The sequence below is a fragment of the Arvicola amphibius genome, chromosome 6, assembly GCF_903992535.2.
Source record: "Arvicola amphibius chromosome 6, mArvAmp1.2, whole genome shotgun sequence".
Taxonomy (NCBI): domain Eukaryota; kingdom Metazoa; phylum Chordata; class Mammalia; order Rodentia; family Cricetidae; genus Arvicola; species Arvicola amphibius.
The window spans coordinates 40598749-40615757 of record NC_052052.2 but is presented as its reverse complement, the minus strand read 5'-3'; the positions used below and the strand labels follow the sequence as shown (position 1 = coordinate 40615757).

At 48.4% G+C, this 17009-nt stretch overlaps 2 protein-coding genes across 5 annotated transcripts in view; both read left to right on the top strand.

Moving 5' to 3' along the window:
• Positions 1–11362, top strand: part of Ndc1 (NDC1 transmembrane nucleoporin) — a 65827-nt gene extending 54465 nt beyond the window's left edge. The window contains exon 18 of one of the 3 annotated variants that reach the window (XM_038334901.1): positions 11228–11362. In XM_038334901.1, coding sequence (XP_038190829.1) covers positions 11228–11312 — 85 coding nt within the window. In that variant the 3' untranslated portion in view covers positions 11313–11362. The remainder of the gene's footprint in view (positions 1–11227) is intronic. The other 2 variants (XM_038334899.1, XM_038334897.1) reach the window with 2 other exon arrangements.
• A 4408-nt stretch (positions 11363–15770) lies between these two features.
• Glis1 (GLIS family zinc finger 1) overlaps positions 15771–17009 on the top strand; it is a 189202-nt gene continuing 187963 nt past the window's right edge. For both annotated transcript variants that reach the window (XM_042055360.1, XM_038335378.1), the window contains exon 1: positions 15771–16026. In XM_042055360.1, the coding sequence (XP_041911294.1) occupies positions 15771–16026 (256 nt within the window). The remainder of the gene's footprint in view (positions 16027–17009) is intronic.

Sequence of the window (17009 nt, the reverse complement as noted above, 5' to 3'; positions counted from 1 at the left end):
AGACATGCTGAATCTTTCCTGGTAAGACACCACTTTGTGGTGTTACACAAATTATTAGATATGGGTTAAAGCAAGAGATGTGAGAATTAGACATTAAGAGGCTAGAAATAATGGGCCAGGCAGTGTTTAAAAGAATACAATTTGTGTGTTGATATTTTGCGTGTAAAGCTAGCCGTGCGGAAGCCAGGGTGGCAGGAACGCAGCCCGTCTGCTCCTCACTACACTGATTTTTTAAATTTTTTTTTAAAGATTTATTTATTATGTATACAACATTCTGTCTCCATGTATGCCCACATGCCTGAAGAGGGCACCATATCTCATACAGATGGTTGTGAGCCAACATGTGGTTGCTTGGGAATTGAACTCAGGACCTCTGGAAGAGCAGCCAGTGCTCTTAACCTCTGAACTGTATCTCCAGCCCCCAAGTGCTGGGTTTCAAGGTGTGTGCCACCACTGCCTGGCCCTTTCTTGTTTTTTAAAACCACGATTTCCCTGTGTAGTTGAGGCTGACTTAGAAATTGCCATTCTGGGGTTACAGGTAAGCACCACTGTGTCAACTAATCTCACAGTGCCAATAGTCATCCAAAGAACAAACTGCAACAGTGTAAAAGAACCACATAGACAAGGGAACGCATATCATGATTGCTTTCATATGCATTTCAAGAAAAGGTAAAAGTTAATGCTAACAGAAGTCAGGACGGTGCTAGGGGAGGAGGTTGTGTACTGACGTGGAAAGGAATGAGACAAACTCTGAGCTTCTGGAATGTGTGTCTTCATTTGAATCACCTGGGTGTTTACCTCATTGGATTGAGAATGTAACGTTTGTATACTTTGACATACATAGTGCCTCAAGGAAAAAAATACATGAAGCCTAACAAAACTACAAGGGAAAGGGGACAACTCATTCATTAGAACAAGGCATTTTATATTTTCCAGTTCTAGATGGGGCATTACTTTAGGAATCAAGGTTGTGGAAAACGATCTAATGATCCACAAGCAGCACAAGCACCTGCCTCCGGAAGAACCGCCTCTCTGCAAGACATTCATGTAGTGTGTTCACAAATCCGGCCAGATGTTGGTTCAAAAAGCAAGACTCAATCAATTTCTGAGGATTTAAAAATCACTTAAAAGTATGCCTTTAATTTCAGTACTCGGGAGGCAGAGGCAGGTGGATCTCTGAATTTGAGGCCAGCCTGATCTACAGATCGAGTTTCAGGGCAGCCAGGCTGCACAGAGAAACCCCTCTTGGGAAAATAAAAAATAAAAAAAAATGTCTCAACCTGGCATGGTAGCACACACTTTTAATCCCAGCACTTGGGAAGCAGAAGCAGGGCAGAACTGTTTGAAGCTAGCCTGTTCTACTTAGTGAGTTTCAGGACATCCAGAGCTACATAGTGAGACCCTGTCTCAATAAATCATAGATGCCTCAGTAAGGGTACCAAGGTAGATCCAAATGATAGAGTATCCAATATATTTTGAAATTTAAAAACTTAATTTTAAATCACCCACAGCCCAAGAAGAAAATTTGGTAAATATTAGAAGAACTATTTTTCAATGAGTGATTATGTTGAAACTTGTGAGATTTCTTTAAATGAATATATTAGAAAAGAAAGGCTGGACATGAATGTGTTAAGTATGACTTCAAAAAGCTAGAGTCAGTGTGCTCCCTGCAGTCTGCCACTGCTTCCGGTGCCCGAGCATTGCCCTGTGTGATCATCAGGCTGGTCTCAGAGTTCCTGGGGTTCAGGGACCGTGGCTCATTCATGTCCCTAGTGCCTACTAAAGTACCTTGCACATGGTTGATCTTTGTTCAGACTCACTCTCGCCACCGTGTTAGGGATGTTGTTAACCCAGGGTCTCAGACCTGGTGTTTATGAACCTGAACACAGGATGAGAATGAGCCGAGGGAGGCTGACTGGTGCAAGGGGCAGGCAGTTTGTTTATGGGAAGGTGGAAGGCTGAATCATGATACAAAGTCTCCATTTTTAGCATGCCAGTCACTAAAATGATGGTGGTGGTGATGATGATGCTACCGTGGCTGCCAACCTAAAGCACACAGCCCTGGGATGGCGGTTTACCGCTCCTGTTGGACATCACACCTTAGGAGATGGGCCTGCGCTCTAGATGTCAACATCTCAGCCAACAGACTGCCTGGAGGAAAGCGTCCTGACCGCTTCCTAGCTGGGTTTCTGGGCCCTCTGTGAAGAGGATTGCCGGGCTTTTTAAAGCCTTTGTAGTGAGCTGTTCACTGCAGCTGAGTCAGACACGAGCTCCCAGGGATTTTTCCTTCCTTTTGTTGTAGCGTTCCTAATGATGCGGTCTGACTTTTTCGCTCTGTTTTCTACACATTTGTCACCACTCTGCGTTTGGATCTTCATGCTGGAAAATCTGAGGCTTACATGGAAGATTGATTTTTAATGCCCCTTGTGTTGTTTTTCTGCTATAACATTTGCATGCAATTATGTTATTTTAAAAATAGGAGACCGTGGAGCTTGAAAAAAAAAAAAGAATCTTCTGGGTGGATGAGCAAATGGAAAGGCTGGCCTTTAATTTTGTTAACACCCCAATTACATTCGTGGTAACCCTTATGAAGATTTCTGTCCCTTGTAATGCAACACCTGGTGTTTGTTCCAGCGACAGGGACTGGGTCTTGGTAGACTCATCCCTTGCTCAGTCATGGAAGAGGTGAGCAGAAGACTCGTGTTTCCTTTGGCCAGCAGAGGTCACTATTTCAGAGACGTTAGAGGAAAATTTTCCATAGTTCACATGCCTCTTTTGTTTGCAGGAGAGAGAGGTTTTTAAATTCACCCCCCCCCCCATTCCTAAGTACTTTACAAAGTGAGTTATTCATATATACTGTGTTGAAAAGTGGAGGTAGCTTGAGAAGGCTTCTCTAGGCAACTGCTTACACAGGGATAATAGCTATCATTTATCAGGCACCTACTACATGCTGAGGGCCCGTGCTCTGCTTGCTACAAGTATTATCTTTATGTGTGTAGCCCATCTGCCTTTCAGGTTTCTTTGGTGACTTTGAGGAAGACGGTGGGGAGGGGAAGTGAAATGATTTGTTGGGTGGATTTATGGAAACTATTTTACCAAAGGAATATTTTAGTGGAGCCAAACAGCCATCACACAGCATGTATAAGGTACGTATATTCTTTTTCCACTTTAAAAATATTTATTTTTATTTAAGGGTGTGCGTGCACGCATGTGCGCATGCCACAGTGTATGCAGGTTGCTTAATGAAGCTGGACGAGAATGTCCGAGCTGGAATTGGAGTTACCAGTGTTTGTGAACTGCCCGATGTAGATGCTGGGAATTGAACTCAGGTCCTTTTGAAGAGCAGTAAGTTCTTTTAACCATTGAGCCATTACTCCAGCCCTTTAAAACAAAACAAAACAAAAAATTAAAACAAACCCCGGTGGTTTTTAATTTTGTGTATACCAGGTAAGCACACTGACTATATTCCCAGAGGCTGGCCATGATGACTGAGTCAGGCTAGTCTCAACCTGCACCACCAGGACTGGTTGAGACGTGTGCATTCTTAATTTATTTTGTTTATTGTTATCATATGTGTACATGATTCCTATGCGTGTGCTGTGTATGGTGTGTGTATGGTATATAGTGTATGTGTGTGAAGTGTATGGGGGTGTATGTGCGTATATATGCAGGCTTGTGCATGTGGTTCATGTGCGGTGATCAGAAGACAACTTTTCTCTGCGAACCGTGGGTTCTGAGGCTTGAACTCAGGTTGTCAGACCACTGTTACTTCCGGAGCCATCCTGCAGGCCTCCGCCTATCTCCGGCCTTAGAATTGTGCAGCCTTGAAGCAAAACTGTAGAAGTAGCTTGATTTTTTATTTTCTTTCCTTACAAAAATCTAGTGTACTTTCTCTTTAAGAAGCTAAGCCTTGAGCCGGGAAGTGGTGGTGCATGCCTTTAATCCCAGCACTCAGGACGCAGAGGCAGGTGGATCTCTGTGAGTTCGAGGCCAGCCTGGTCCAGTTCCAGGGCAGACTTCAAAGCTACAGAGAAACCCCCGTCTCAAAAAACAAACAAACAAAAAACAAAACAAAACAAAACAAAAAAAGCTGAGCCTTGCTTCTTGGTGTCCTTGAAACTGAGAGCTGTGGTGGCTCAGGTCTCCCTCCTCTGGGAAAATAAACACGAGCAATATGTTTACCCCCAAAATGTCCCAAACTTGAGACTGTCTAGTGGCTAAAGTTTACTAAGGAGTTATCGAAGCTTTAAGGATTTGTTACTCAAGCTTCCTACTTGAAAAGAAATCCATTATTTATAAATGAAATGGAAAGACCAATTCTCGATAGCAGGCTCTATGTATTCATGTAAAGGTAACCACCAGGGTTTTTCCTTGAATCTAGAGAGACCTGTGAGGATAGCTGGGTCACCACTGGGTGGCAAGTGGGCAGCTTGACCCCTCTAATGAGAACAGTAAAAAAAAACTTTGTGGGCTTTCTTTCTTTGTTTACTTTTTTTTTTTTTTTGTTTTGTTTTGCTTTGCTTTTTTGAGACAGGGTTTTTCTGTGTAGCCTTGGTTGTCCTAGAACTTGTTCTGTAGACCAGGCTGGCCTCGAACTCACAAAGATCCTCCCGCCTCTGGGATTAAAGGCATGTGCCACTACAGCTTGGCTAGCTTTGTGTTTTGGTAGCTACTAAAAAAGGTCTTTCGATTTCGAAGTCTCCCATACCGGCCTGGTGCACTGCTGGCCGTTGGTCTGCAGGTATTTTTGTGTTGCTGTTAGCCATTAAAGTTATTCTTAGAGTAAGAAATTATATTGTCTTTTATTACTTTCTTTCCTTCTTTGAGACAGGGTTTCTCTGTGTAGCCCTGTCTCTCCTGGAACCTAGACCAGGCTGGCCTTGAACTCCCAGAGATGTACCTGTCTCTGCCTCCCGAGTCCTGGGATTAAAAGCATGTGCCACCACCATTGGCACTCTTTTAGATTTTTATTCTTTTGGTTTTTGAGACAAGGTCTTACTCTGTAGCCCAGACTGGCTTAGCGCTCACCTAATCTGGCCTTGAACTTGCTGGTGCTCCTCCTGGCTCAGCCTCCCACATTTCAGTTCTTCTCAGGGAGAGAAGCAGGCAGTTGTCGTCTGGGGTTGGGTGACAAGGATTGCTGCTGCTCCAGGCAAAAGCCTTCGAGTCAGTACTAACGACTCAGTTTCCCTCACACACACAGCCGTTAACCATTACACCATTTTTTTTGTTGCCGTTGCTTTTGGAATATGCAGCCAAAGTTAACTAAGCCGCTTTGCTCCCAGCCTCTACCCCCAGCAAATCTGTCCCTTAACCTGGCAAGAGACATTTCATTTTTTTTTCCATTAAAAGAAAATTCAGGCAGGTGCTGTTAGAGTGATTTCCCCATGCTGTCAGGGATTCAGGCTAAGGTGCTGTCATGGTGATTCCCCGAGGCTGTCAGGGATTCCGGCTACTTCTAGGCAACAAGAAGAGAAATAGATGGGAGAATGGCTCTTCCCTCATTTTTATTTTTTTTTTTATTTTTTTTTTTTAGATTTATTTATTTATTATTATGAATACAATACTCTGCCTGCATGTGTACCTGCACCCCTGAAGAGGGCACCAGATCTCATTATAGATGGTTGTGAGCCACCATGTGGTTGCTGGGAATTGAACTCAGGACCTCTGGAAGAAGAGTCAGTCCTCTTAACTGCTGAGCCATCTCTCCAGCCCCCTCTTCCCTCATTTTTAAAGAGACCCGCAAGTCCACACTCTTATCTCATTGGCCAGAGTGAAGCTACGTGGCCATATCTGATAAGCCAGAGTCTGGAAAATGTCTTTTAGAGGTTGCAGGCCATCCCTTAGTAAAGCCGTGGCTTTCTTGTCCACGAGGAACAGTGGACAGCCAGATGGGTTGCCAGTTATCCTTCCTAGAATTAAGTCTTGGAAGTGAGTTCTAGTCTCGTCTCTGGCCACAGCTAGCTGCGTGACCTTGAACTGCAATTCCACCAAACCTCCATCTCAAGAGCGAAGTCAAGAATTGGACTGAACAATTTGGAAGTTCACTTTCAACTGTAACATTTGAGTCCTTGGGCTTTGCGTACAGATGGCAAACACAGAGTTTATAAAAGAGATAAGATGTGTTGGAGAATGGGCTTGTGCAAGAAAATGTCAATCAAGCCAGCATGGTGGCCTGTGCCTGTAGTTGCAGTTACGGGGAGGCCACGACAGCAGGGCCAACTGAACTCAAGAGTTTAAGGCCACTTTGGACTGCATAGCAAGAGCCTGTTAGGAAAAAAGAAAGAAAAATGTTTTTCAAATGTCTTAAAGCTGATTTTTTTTTTTAAATAGATTTTATAATTGTACTCAGACTTACTGATGAATACAGTTTCATCTTCATTTGGAGAATGCTTTGTGCGTGTGCAGAGGACTAAGATGTGCCTGGAAAAGGCGTATGAATAACAGTGCCGTGTGCTCAGTTGTGTGAGAGAAAAATGAGGGAATGTGAGCTGTAGGCCTTTCTGCTTCCTCGCAGAGGCACCGCTGCAGCCTCACCCACCTACTTTTTGACCTCATGAGCCTGTCTGGTATGTACCAGCCTTGTTACATCCCCCACCCCCCGCCTTCAAGGGGGCTTTGGTTTAGCGTCAGCAACACAGCAAAACCACACACAGGTTTGTTTTGTTTTGTTTTGTTTTGGTTTGGTTTGGTTTTTCGAGACAGGGTTTCTCTGCGGCTTTAGAGCCTGACCTGGAGCTAGCTCTTGTAGACCAGGCTGGTCTCGAACTCACAGAGATCCGCCTGCCTCTGCCTTCCGAGTGCTGGGATTAAAGGCGTGCGCCACCACCGCCCGGCTCACACACAGGTTTGTAACCTGGCAGAAAGCAAGTGTTTTTAGATGGCTGATGAAGGCAGAGTCCCAGAAAGGGGTAAGGACAGAGGCTGTGTGCCTTTGCCTTGCTGCTGGGATGGGGAAGCAGGCTGCGTGGAGAATTGGACATTAGGAGTACTGGAGGGATGGGGGGTGGAGCAGCCAGTCAGGAAGATCAGAAGGGCCTACTTCAGCTGGACACAGGGCATGATGGAAAGATTGTAGTATTTCAGGCTCAAGGTGACCTAGGGCTGAGCCCTGAACCTACTAATCTCCAGCTCTAAGTATTTGGAGCTCCCTTTGTGCGTGTGATAGGAGGCAATGCAACCCTTTGCCATTGCACTGCTGTCTGAACGGAAGTCGTCTGCAGTTGGCTGTGGGACGGTACCTGCCGTGGGGGCAGTGCTGCGATCCCATGCCCCCCCTCTCCTTCATGGGCAGCTTTGATTGCCCCTCATCGTTTTTCAAGCTGTCAAAGCCTATTGTCTCCGTTAGCAGCATTTGATGTGCATTCTGTATTGTCTTACTCTGTTTTCCCTGTGAACAGAGTGACTCGCTGAAAACCAATTAAAATTGCTATAGAAAAGCAATAGCATGTAACGAGCGTGAGGAGGGGATCTGCCTTCGGAGCCTGTTGGCCGTGACATCCCCTTTGCTTCTGGAAACCACTATTAAGGCTGGAGAATGCCTCTGGCCACCCCGGGACTGTTCCGAACTTCTGTTTTCCCAGTCCCCCAGCCTCTCTTCTCCCCTTGCCCGTGGTCCAGTGTGTCAGGCTTGTGTCTTCTGCACTGCTGCTCTCCGGACCACCTCCCATCCCCACCGCTCCTGCTGCCCCGTCCAGGCTCCTCAGCACCTCTCTTTGGCCTTCTGCCTACTCTTCCCACACCCACTCTTGCCGCCTTCTCTCGCCATTTCCCACACGACAGCTGGGCTGCTATTTTCAGAACATCTGATGATGTCTGTCTCCAGCCTCCAGTCTCTCTGCCTCTAGGACCTGGCCTGCTCCCTCCCCCAGTGTCATCTGGTGTCCTGCTGCCCTCACTGCCATGCCATTCACACTGCTCTGCCACTGCCGCGCCCGGAGCCGTAGGGCCTGCGTGCATGTTTTCCAGCTAGCTGGAAGACTCCACAGCCCATAGCCGTTTATCTTCAGAGGTTCCAGTTTAGCCCTCGCCTTCAGATGGGGTTTCCCTCCCCAGCTCACATCTTCTCAGCATGGACCATTTCTCCCGCAGGGCTCACTGTGACTATACATCCATCTGGATGACTAGCTGAATGTCTATGTCAACCGCCACACTGTCATCCTCTGGACCAAGGGTCATGATAGATGTGCAGCAAAGGCTGCCAACGCTGCTGTCTTCCTCTGCCGCTCTTCACCTCATTCTTGGAGACAGGGTCTCTTGTGAAACCTGGAGCGTACTAACTAGCTAAACTCCTGGGTGTCAAGCCCCTGGCTTCCTCCTGTCTCTCCTAGTGGCATGGGAATTACAGGTGTGCATCGTGCCCAGCTTCTGTGGGTTTGGGGGTCAGAACGCATGTCCTTACATAAGCGTGGCAAGCACTCTTAGCCCGAGGAGGCATCTTACTTTCCTAAGATTCTGCAGGATTTTCTGCATGGATGATCATGTATGCCATCTGTCAGTAGAGTCTTCTGTTTTCTTCCTTTCCAACTTGTACACTTCTTACGCTTTTCCTTGCTTTCCTGGACCCGCTAGGACTTCTGGGGTGCTGCTGGAGAGGAACGATGAGGTTCGACATCCTTGCCTGTTCCCGATCTTAGGGGAAAGTAGTCTTGACACTAAGTGCACACTGTACGTGCGTGAGGTTGGCTGTACATTCGGTGTTTTTTGTTGTTTGTTGTTGGGGTGTTTGGTCAGGAAATTCCCTTCTAGTCCTAAGGTAGCTCTCAGTCTTTGATCATGTGTGCATGCGTATCTGAAACATCCTTAGTAGCTGTTCGCAACAGTGATTTATAAAGAGCTGTTCCGTGCGTGCGTGTGCGTGCTTGCGTGTGCGTGCCAGAGGTCAATATCAATGTCTTCCTCTGTTGCTCTCCACTTTATCTTTTGAGACAAGGTAGCTCATTGAAGCTAGAACTCATTGATTGGCTAGACTAGCCCGCTAGCAAATACCCTCCTCCCTGCCCTTGGTATTCTCCTGCCCCAGCCTCCCTAGCATTGAGATCACAGGCTCATGCTGCCGTGTCCAGCCTTTTAAATGTATGCTAGGGGTCCAAACTCTTGTCCTCATACTTATACCATCCTTATACAGCAAACACTTTACCCACTGAGTCACCCCCCTTTTCCTGTATTTTATTTTTAAAATATCTTTGGTGTTGGGGCGATGGTTCAGTGAGCAAAGCTATGCTATGCAAGCCTGATGACCTCAGTTCAAATCCCCAGAACGCATGAGAGCAGCCCAAGTGTGTGTAATTCAGACACCTCTCTCCGGGCAGAGACAAGCTTCACTGGGAGGATGGGCACTCCGGGCACACATGCACACAGCATTTTTGTTAGATGAATCTTAGAATCATGGGTGGGTACTTTATTAATATTAGCCGTCTCTCATCTCCTGGCTTGTCTTACTTTCTGCCATTGTGTGAAGTCCCTGGCAGCCTGGTTGGGTCAGGTATTGCCATCTTTATTCGGCAGGAGTAGCATTCAGGAACCAGAGATGGGCTTGCTCATGGCCCCATCTGGATGGCATCACAGCCGCAGCCATTATAGAAGCCTTGCTCTGGGCCATTCCCAGCAAATGCCCACAGTGTAGTGATGGGAGCCCTGGCTTTGGACTTGGGCACACTTTGTTCTTCTTTAGAAAAATTGGTTTAATACAGTGACAGTCACATAACATAAAATTAACTATTTAAAAGTACGGTTTAGTGGCATTTAATATATTCCTGGTGTTGTAAAATGCCACCTCTATCTAGTACCAGATTTTTTTTTCAGGACTTAAAAGAACCCCATGCCCAAAAACAGACTCCTCCTGACCCCCATCTCCTCACCCCCGACAACCACCCTCTGTCTTTTGTCTCCATAAAATACCTGATTATTTCATGTAAGTGGCACTACATAATTTAGGACCCTTTATGCCTAGCTTCTTGCACTTGTGTGTTTCTGAGGCTCATTCACAATGTGGAATACCTCCATGTGTCTTCTGTTTGGAAAGTGCATTACCCCACTGTATGTTTGTAACAGTTTATCAGAACATCCGTTAATGAGCACTTAGGTGGCTCCTACCTTTTGGCTGTTCTGAGATGAGCTGCAATGCACACACTTGTACATGTATTTGTTTATGTTTTTAGTTTTGTAGGGTTTACATCTAGAATTGGAGTGACTGGATCACATGATAATTTTGTTAAGTCTTTGAAGGACTGCCAAGCTGTTCTCCATTGTGGCTGGATCATTTTACACTCCCACCAGCAATGGATGAGGGTTCCCATATCTCCACACCCTCTCTCCTCCCCCATCTCCCTTTTGTGCCATTTTATCAGATTTAGAGTGATGTTCCATTGTGGTTTTGCATTTTCTTAATGACCAATAACGTTGGGTATCTTTTAACATGTTTGTCAATCTTCTTGATGAAATGTTAATTCAGATCCTTTGCTTACCCCCTTTTGCAGTCCCAAGGACTGAGCCCATGGCTTTGTGTGCTAGGCAAGCCCTCTACAATTGGGCTACATTCCCAACCAAAACTCTTTTTACTTTTTATTGTGAAACGGGGTCTCACAAAGCCACACATGATGGCCTTGAACTTACTCTGTATTCTTGTCTTTGTATCAGGTCCAGTCTTTATCATTTATAAAAATTGGATTGAATTGGGTTTAGATATTTTTCTTTGCAGGGGATGTTTGACCTCCTGAGTGCTGCCACTACTGCCCGGCTTTTGAAATCGGGTCTTAAAATGTAGCTCGGGTTTGCCTCAAATTCCTGGTCTTTTTGCCATAGCCTTCCATGGATTGGGATTAAAGGCATGTGTCAATACACCTACCTCTATAAATTTCTGACCTTCCTTCCTTCCTTCTTTCCTTCCTTCCTTCTTTCCTTCCTTCCTTCTTTCCTTCCTTCCTTCCTTCCTTTCTTCCTTCCTTCCTTCCTTCCTTCCTTTTTTCTTTTTCGGCAGACTTTCACTCCGTTGCCCAGGCTGGCCTTGAACTCTGGAACTCGAGCAGGTCTCTAGCCACAGGCATACACAGCAGCACCCGGCTAAACCATCTCTCCACTCTCTTCTGATGTAGAAATGCTTTAAATTTGGATGACATCAAGTTTATCTAGGTTTTCTTTTGTCGCTCGTGTTTTTAGAGTCCCATAACGAGTGCACTGTTGATTCCAAGGCAAAGACTCATCCCTGTGTTTTCTGGTTTTCACGTAGGTTCCTGGTCCATCCTAAGTTCCTGCTTGTCGGCGGTGTGAGAGAGCGGTCCCCTCCTCTGCATGTGGCTATCCTGTTGTCCTAACAGCATTTGTTGAAGAGAGTATTCTTTCTTCAATGAATGGTTATGGCGTGGCCTGAAAATTAGCTGTTCACAAAGCCAGACATTCTGAACTATGAGACCTTTGATAAATTTCTTAACCTTGAGCTTTTATTTCCTTTATGATGGCCTCTTATCTCAGAGGCCTGTCAGGACTGCATGAAATCACCCACCGGGCACACAGCAGGTGCAGATAGCAGAGGCAGAGTAAGCAGTGGAGCATCCCTCGCCTCTCCTTCCTGGAGCTCCAGGGGCATAGGAGACTTTACACATAGAACTGTCTACTTCTGCCCCGTCCGTTTTCTGAATGTAAGCTGCCCTGGATGTAAGCTGTCTTCTAGGGAGGATGCTTACCTAGCTGTGCGGGCACAGGTGAAACAGTGGGAACGTCTTTAACAATCCAGTCGCTCCATGCTGACTTTGGGCATGGGATTCTGCTAGTCTTGGGGATATACAGGCTAAAGATCCCTCTGCCTCTGCAGGACTCTAAAATCATTAAACAAACAACTAAAACAGTGCATAAGTGCGAGACAGATTCAAGCAAAGGGCTTTGAGTGCGTGCATGGAGAAGTCCTCGCCGGAGGACTTGGGAAAGGCTTCTGGAGGAAAAGGGCAGTTGAACTGGGCACTAAATGACTTGTGGGTGGAAGTGTGTAATGTGGATAAGAGGGAACCGCGTTAGCAGAGGAAACAAGCCCCAGCATCCCTGTAAGCTCTGGGTTCTAGATGAAAACTACCCTAGTTAGGTACGACTAAGGGTTAAACAGCGCTCTGATTAAAGACCATCGCGCTGGCTCAGTGGGTAAAGGTGCCAGCTGCGAGAGCTGATGACTTCCACATGGTGGAGAGAGTGTCCTCTGACCTCCACATGTTTTAAATATGATTTTTATGGGTATGGAGATGACTTAGTGGATACTTGCATGCCAGGCTGACATCTGTCCCGAGTTCAGTCCCACAAGGTGGCAGAAAAGGAGGGACTCCCAAGAGTTGTCCTCTGACCTCTGTACATATGCCATAGAACATGTGCACCTGTGTGCACACAAAGTCACACATGTGCACGTGTGCACACACTCACACACACACACACACAGAGGCATGCACACACTAATTTTTTTAAAGTCTTGAGTTTGGGGTTGGAAGGATAGCTCAGTGGTTAAGAGCACTGGTTGTTCTTGCAAAGGACTTGGGTTCAGTTCCCAGTACCCACATGTTGGCTCACAACTATTTTTAACTCCAATTCTAGGAGATTTGAGACCTTTTTTTGACCTGGGGTACCAGGCATGCATGTGGTACATGCAGGCAAAGCACTCAGGCACATACAATGAACAAATCAATTTTTAAAAGCCTTAATTTTATTTTAAAGACTATTGGGAGTTGTTGGTGAAGTTAAAACCGAGAAAGCTCCATGGCCAGATCTGCATCTCAGACAGATGGGGAAACCACTGTGGAAGACAGCGTCTTAGGAGGAGGAGAATGGAGCACTGAGAAGAGGAATATAGCAAGGATGGGGAGGAGTGGAGCTAGTCAAAGGTGGGGGTGCAGAAAAGAGCAAGTAAACGAGCTGTTGCTGCATTGGGAAATTCGGAGAGCTCTCGCCTGCTCGTCCAGTTGGCTGAGTGACTCATCTGGCAAGTGTTTTCAGTCTGAACTGAGTGTACAGTGCTGTGTGTGTGTGTGTGTGTGTGTGTGTGCACATGCGTGCACATGTGTGTGTTGGGGGTATGTGTGTGCATTGGGGGCATGTATGTGTTGGGTGTGTGTGTGTTGGGTGTGTGTGTGTGTTGGGTGTGTGTGTGCATTGTGTGTGTGTGTTGGGATATGTGTGTTGTGTGTGTGTGTAGTGTGTGTGTTGCAGGTATATGTGTGTGTAGTGGGTGTGTTGCAGGTATGTGTGTGTAGTGGGGTGGTGTGTGTGAGGGAGCAGAGAGCTCACCTCCTGGCCTCACGGTAGGGCAGAATAGGCAAAGCCAGAACTTCCAGCTTTCTTGCTTTTTGAGGGATAAAGTAAGTAGGACTATTTGTCTAAAGCCACGTGCCTGTTGGTTAGAGCCACGACCCACGCTTCACAAATGGGTGGTGGCTCAAGTACCGGGTGTTCAGTTGGTGAGCTATTCTTCCTTTCTACTCCTTCTTCCATCCCGTCTTACAAGCCACAAATTCCCAGAAAGAGGCCAGCCCTCTAAGGTGCCTGTGCATCCCTGGGCCTGCGCATTACCTGCACAGTCGGCTGACACCTGCCCTTGGTAATGTAAGTGGTAAAAGACATCCATGTGGGAGTCGGGAAGCCTGCTCTGCCACACCCTACCCTGTTGCGGCTGGCCATGAGTGTGGGGGTGGGTTTAAGTAAAAACATCGCTGTACTTCCCATTGCCCATGCTGTTTGGAAATCTTTACATAAAGTATCAGAAATTAAACGTTAACATTTTGTGGCTGGAAAATCTTGGTTTTACCAGGATTCTGGAAACACTGCTTGGGTTATCTTCCTGTGTAGAATCCCAGTCTGAACCTGGACCGTTGCAGGAGCTTCACATTTTCCAGTTTAAGACTAAGGCCAGAGACCATTCTCAAACAGTTTAACTAAGCCAGGCAAGACCGTCTGGACTGGTGGTTGTCATCAGTACATAGAGGGATGTGCTGACAGTATGTAGAAACATTTTGAGGCTTCCCTGGATCCTCAGTAAGCCCCAGAAGACAGATGAGACTTGAATGAACTCCCCATTTTGCAAGGCTTAGAGATGAGAGCTGAGCTACTGCGTCCAGTAACTATGGAGCCTCATAAGGGCTCTTCCTACACATTGAGCAGGGTCCCTTGAGATCCTGATGAGGGAGAGAAGACGAAGCAAGGAACGGGTACAGGGGTGTAGGGGAACTTTGAGGTCCACCCCTACTCCACCCCCATCCCGTTTCTTTCTACAAAACATCAAGAAGTAAAATCGTGAGAACATGGTTTGAGGCCTGGGTTCGGATCCCAGCTTTCCTATTGACGTGCCGTGAAATCTGTGCGATTTCTTCGAGTGAGCTGGTTAGAGTCTTCAAAAACAAAACAAAATAACTTGTCAAGCACTTTTGCAACTGTTACCTCCGTTTTAGCAGGTCCTGTCATTCCCATTTACCAGGGAGAAGCAGTACCCCGCCTAGGAGGGGACGAAGCCGGGTTGTCCTGGCTCTGCTTTCGGGTCCCTGCCCTGTTCCTCTCGGCGCCGCAAGGTCCAGCAGAGTCCCGGCAGCGAGCGTGCCGGACTCCGACCGCTGTCAAAACCTCAGCCCCAGCGCACGCCGCCCCGCCCAGGCCCCCAGGCGAGCGGCACGCCCTCGCGCCGCCATTGGCCTGGTCCGGCAGCCCCCGGGAGTCGCGGCCCGAGCGGTTGTGGGCAGCGGCGGGCCGCCCCGCCCCCGGGGTGTCGCCCCGTAGGACGCGGCGGCCGTGGCGGTGGCGGCGGTTGCGGGGGCTGCGGCGCCAGAGGAGGCGCGCCGTCCTGTGCGCCCCGCGAGCCGCTGCGCCCGCGGCGAGGTGAGAAGGGGCGCGGCTCGCGCCCGGGACCCAGCGGCGTCCAAATTCGCGAGCTCTGGGGTGGCGCGGGGCGCGCCGAGGGGGCGAGGCGAGTTTGGGGGCCCCCGAGGCCTCGCTCTCGCGGGAATGATGTTGGAGATGATGCCGTAGCTCCGGCGTGAGACTCGCGCTGCGGAGTATGAGCCGGTGAATGGGAGTGTGTGGCATGGCTGGTCTCGGAGTGCGTGTCGACCCGGCGCGAGTGTGCGTGGGAGCCGGCGTGCGTGGGCGACGCTGGTTGTGCGTGCTCCCGCGCGCCGGGTTTCAGGGATGTGTGTCTATGGGGTGTGCTTTGTGGGCTCGCACAGTGGGCGTGCGCGCTCATCTGCAGCTGGCCTCTGGTGAGTGGCAGGGCTCGCGGGAGATCTGCGTTTGCACCCCGCGGTCGTGCGTGTGCAGTGCGCGGGCTCTGCTCAGCCTGCCCTGGAGCACCTGGAGGTGCGCAGCCAGGGACCCATCTGAACCCACTCCGGCTCTCCCCGAACCCTGCTCAGGGAGTCCCAGCTGCTGCCCTTTTCTCTGTCCCTTTAGGGAACTCCGGACAGGCGTTCCCATCCCACCCCAGGCCTTGGTTTTGCCGTTCGTCCGAAGAGGGCTGACCCTGGGTGGAAGCAGATTAGGGTGGTAGGGCGCAGGGACTTCTCCGGAACGTGCGGGGCCAGGGCGATGGCAGCGGGAGGGTGACGACCACAGTGCGCGGGGTCAGGTGGCTCAGGGATGGGGTTGGTGTGATGACACTGACAAATTTTAGAGATCAGGACTAAGTAGAACATGACTGCCCAAATTGTGGTCCCGGGACGAAGAACTCAGCTTCCCGCTTTCTAAAGCCCGGTGCTTTCTCTCCTCCGCAGGAGCCTGGCGCGACCCCCAGCTGTGCGCCCCGCCCCGGCGCCATGCATTGCGAGGTGGCCGAGGCACTTTCGGACAAGAGGCCAAAGGAGGCCCCTGGTGCGCCCGGCCCGGGCCGCGGGCCCGCTGGCCTGGGAGCGCACATGGCCTTCAGGATTGCCGTGAGTGGCGGCGGCTGCGGGGACGGGAATCCGCGAGACTTACTGCCTCGGCTGCCCGTGCCACCACCAGGCGTCCACGACCTTCTCCGACCCCGGAGCCCTCCAGACTATGGCGTGTCCAAGACCGGCGGCGGCAAGGGTGAGTCCGACCACACCAATGTGCTGACCGTGGGCATGCAGAGGTCCGTTCGGGCTGCCGTGCCTGCGCTGCTGCCTCTAGCTCTTTAAGGATTGTCTGGAGAACTTCTTGGAACTTTTTCTTAAGAGTTCTCAGTATTTCTGCAGTTGATTGGGACTCGCCTGTCAGTCTGAGCCGATGCCTGGAAGCTTCCAATTTAAACCAAATAGGCGCGTTTTGGGAGGAAATGTGTATATAGAAAGCTTACATTACATAATTTTGCTTCTGTATGTCATGTGAAACGTCAAAATTTTATTGTACAGTTAGTGTATCAACTTTTGTGTCTAGTAACTGTTTCCAAACAGCTGAAGTCATGCTTTCAATTGTCCCGATCACTCTTAAAAAGAAAGGAAGAAAGAAAACAGGACTTCGGTAGGATCTCTCCTGTAGAAACCTCAGTTTCCCCATCCGTCAAGTTAGAAATTTATTATGATTTCGTGACTCCTGACAGACGTTTTTCTGAGTCTGTAATCCATTCTGGGCCAAGTGTTGACTCAGAAATGGCTGTTCTGTGCTTGATGAAGCCAAGCAAGGCAAGCCCAGAACCCGCTATGGGCAAATTCAGGGACAGGTGCCTGTATTTGCCTGGACATAGTCACCCAATCATAGTTAATTATTACTGGCCTGTTATGTATAGGTTTCATGTTAACAGATAATTAACCAGACATTAGAGAGACTGTTAAGGGATGATTCCCCATTAGCCGAACCAGCAGCTTTGGTGTTTGATTATGTCAAGCCCAGGACCTCTTGATTTTCTCCCCAGGTGGTTTGCAAGGAAGTCAAAACCAGTGTTTTTTTTTTTTGTTTTTTGTTTTTTGTTTTTTGTTTTTTTAAGTTTTAGGACCCTCTTAGCATCAGCTCAGCACCTTAGGCCAGCTTGCTTCCCAGTCCCAGCCTGTCTGGAAGGAAGAAATGTGCGGAGGGTTCGTTTTGACTTTGTAGGA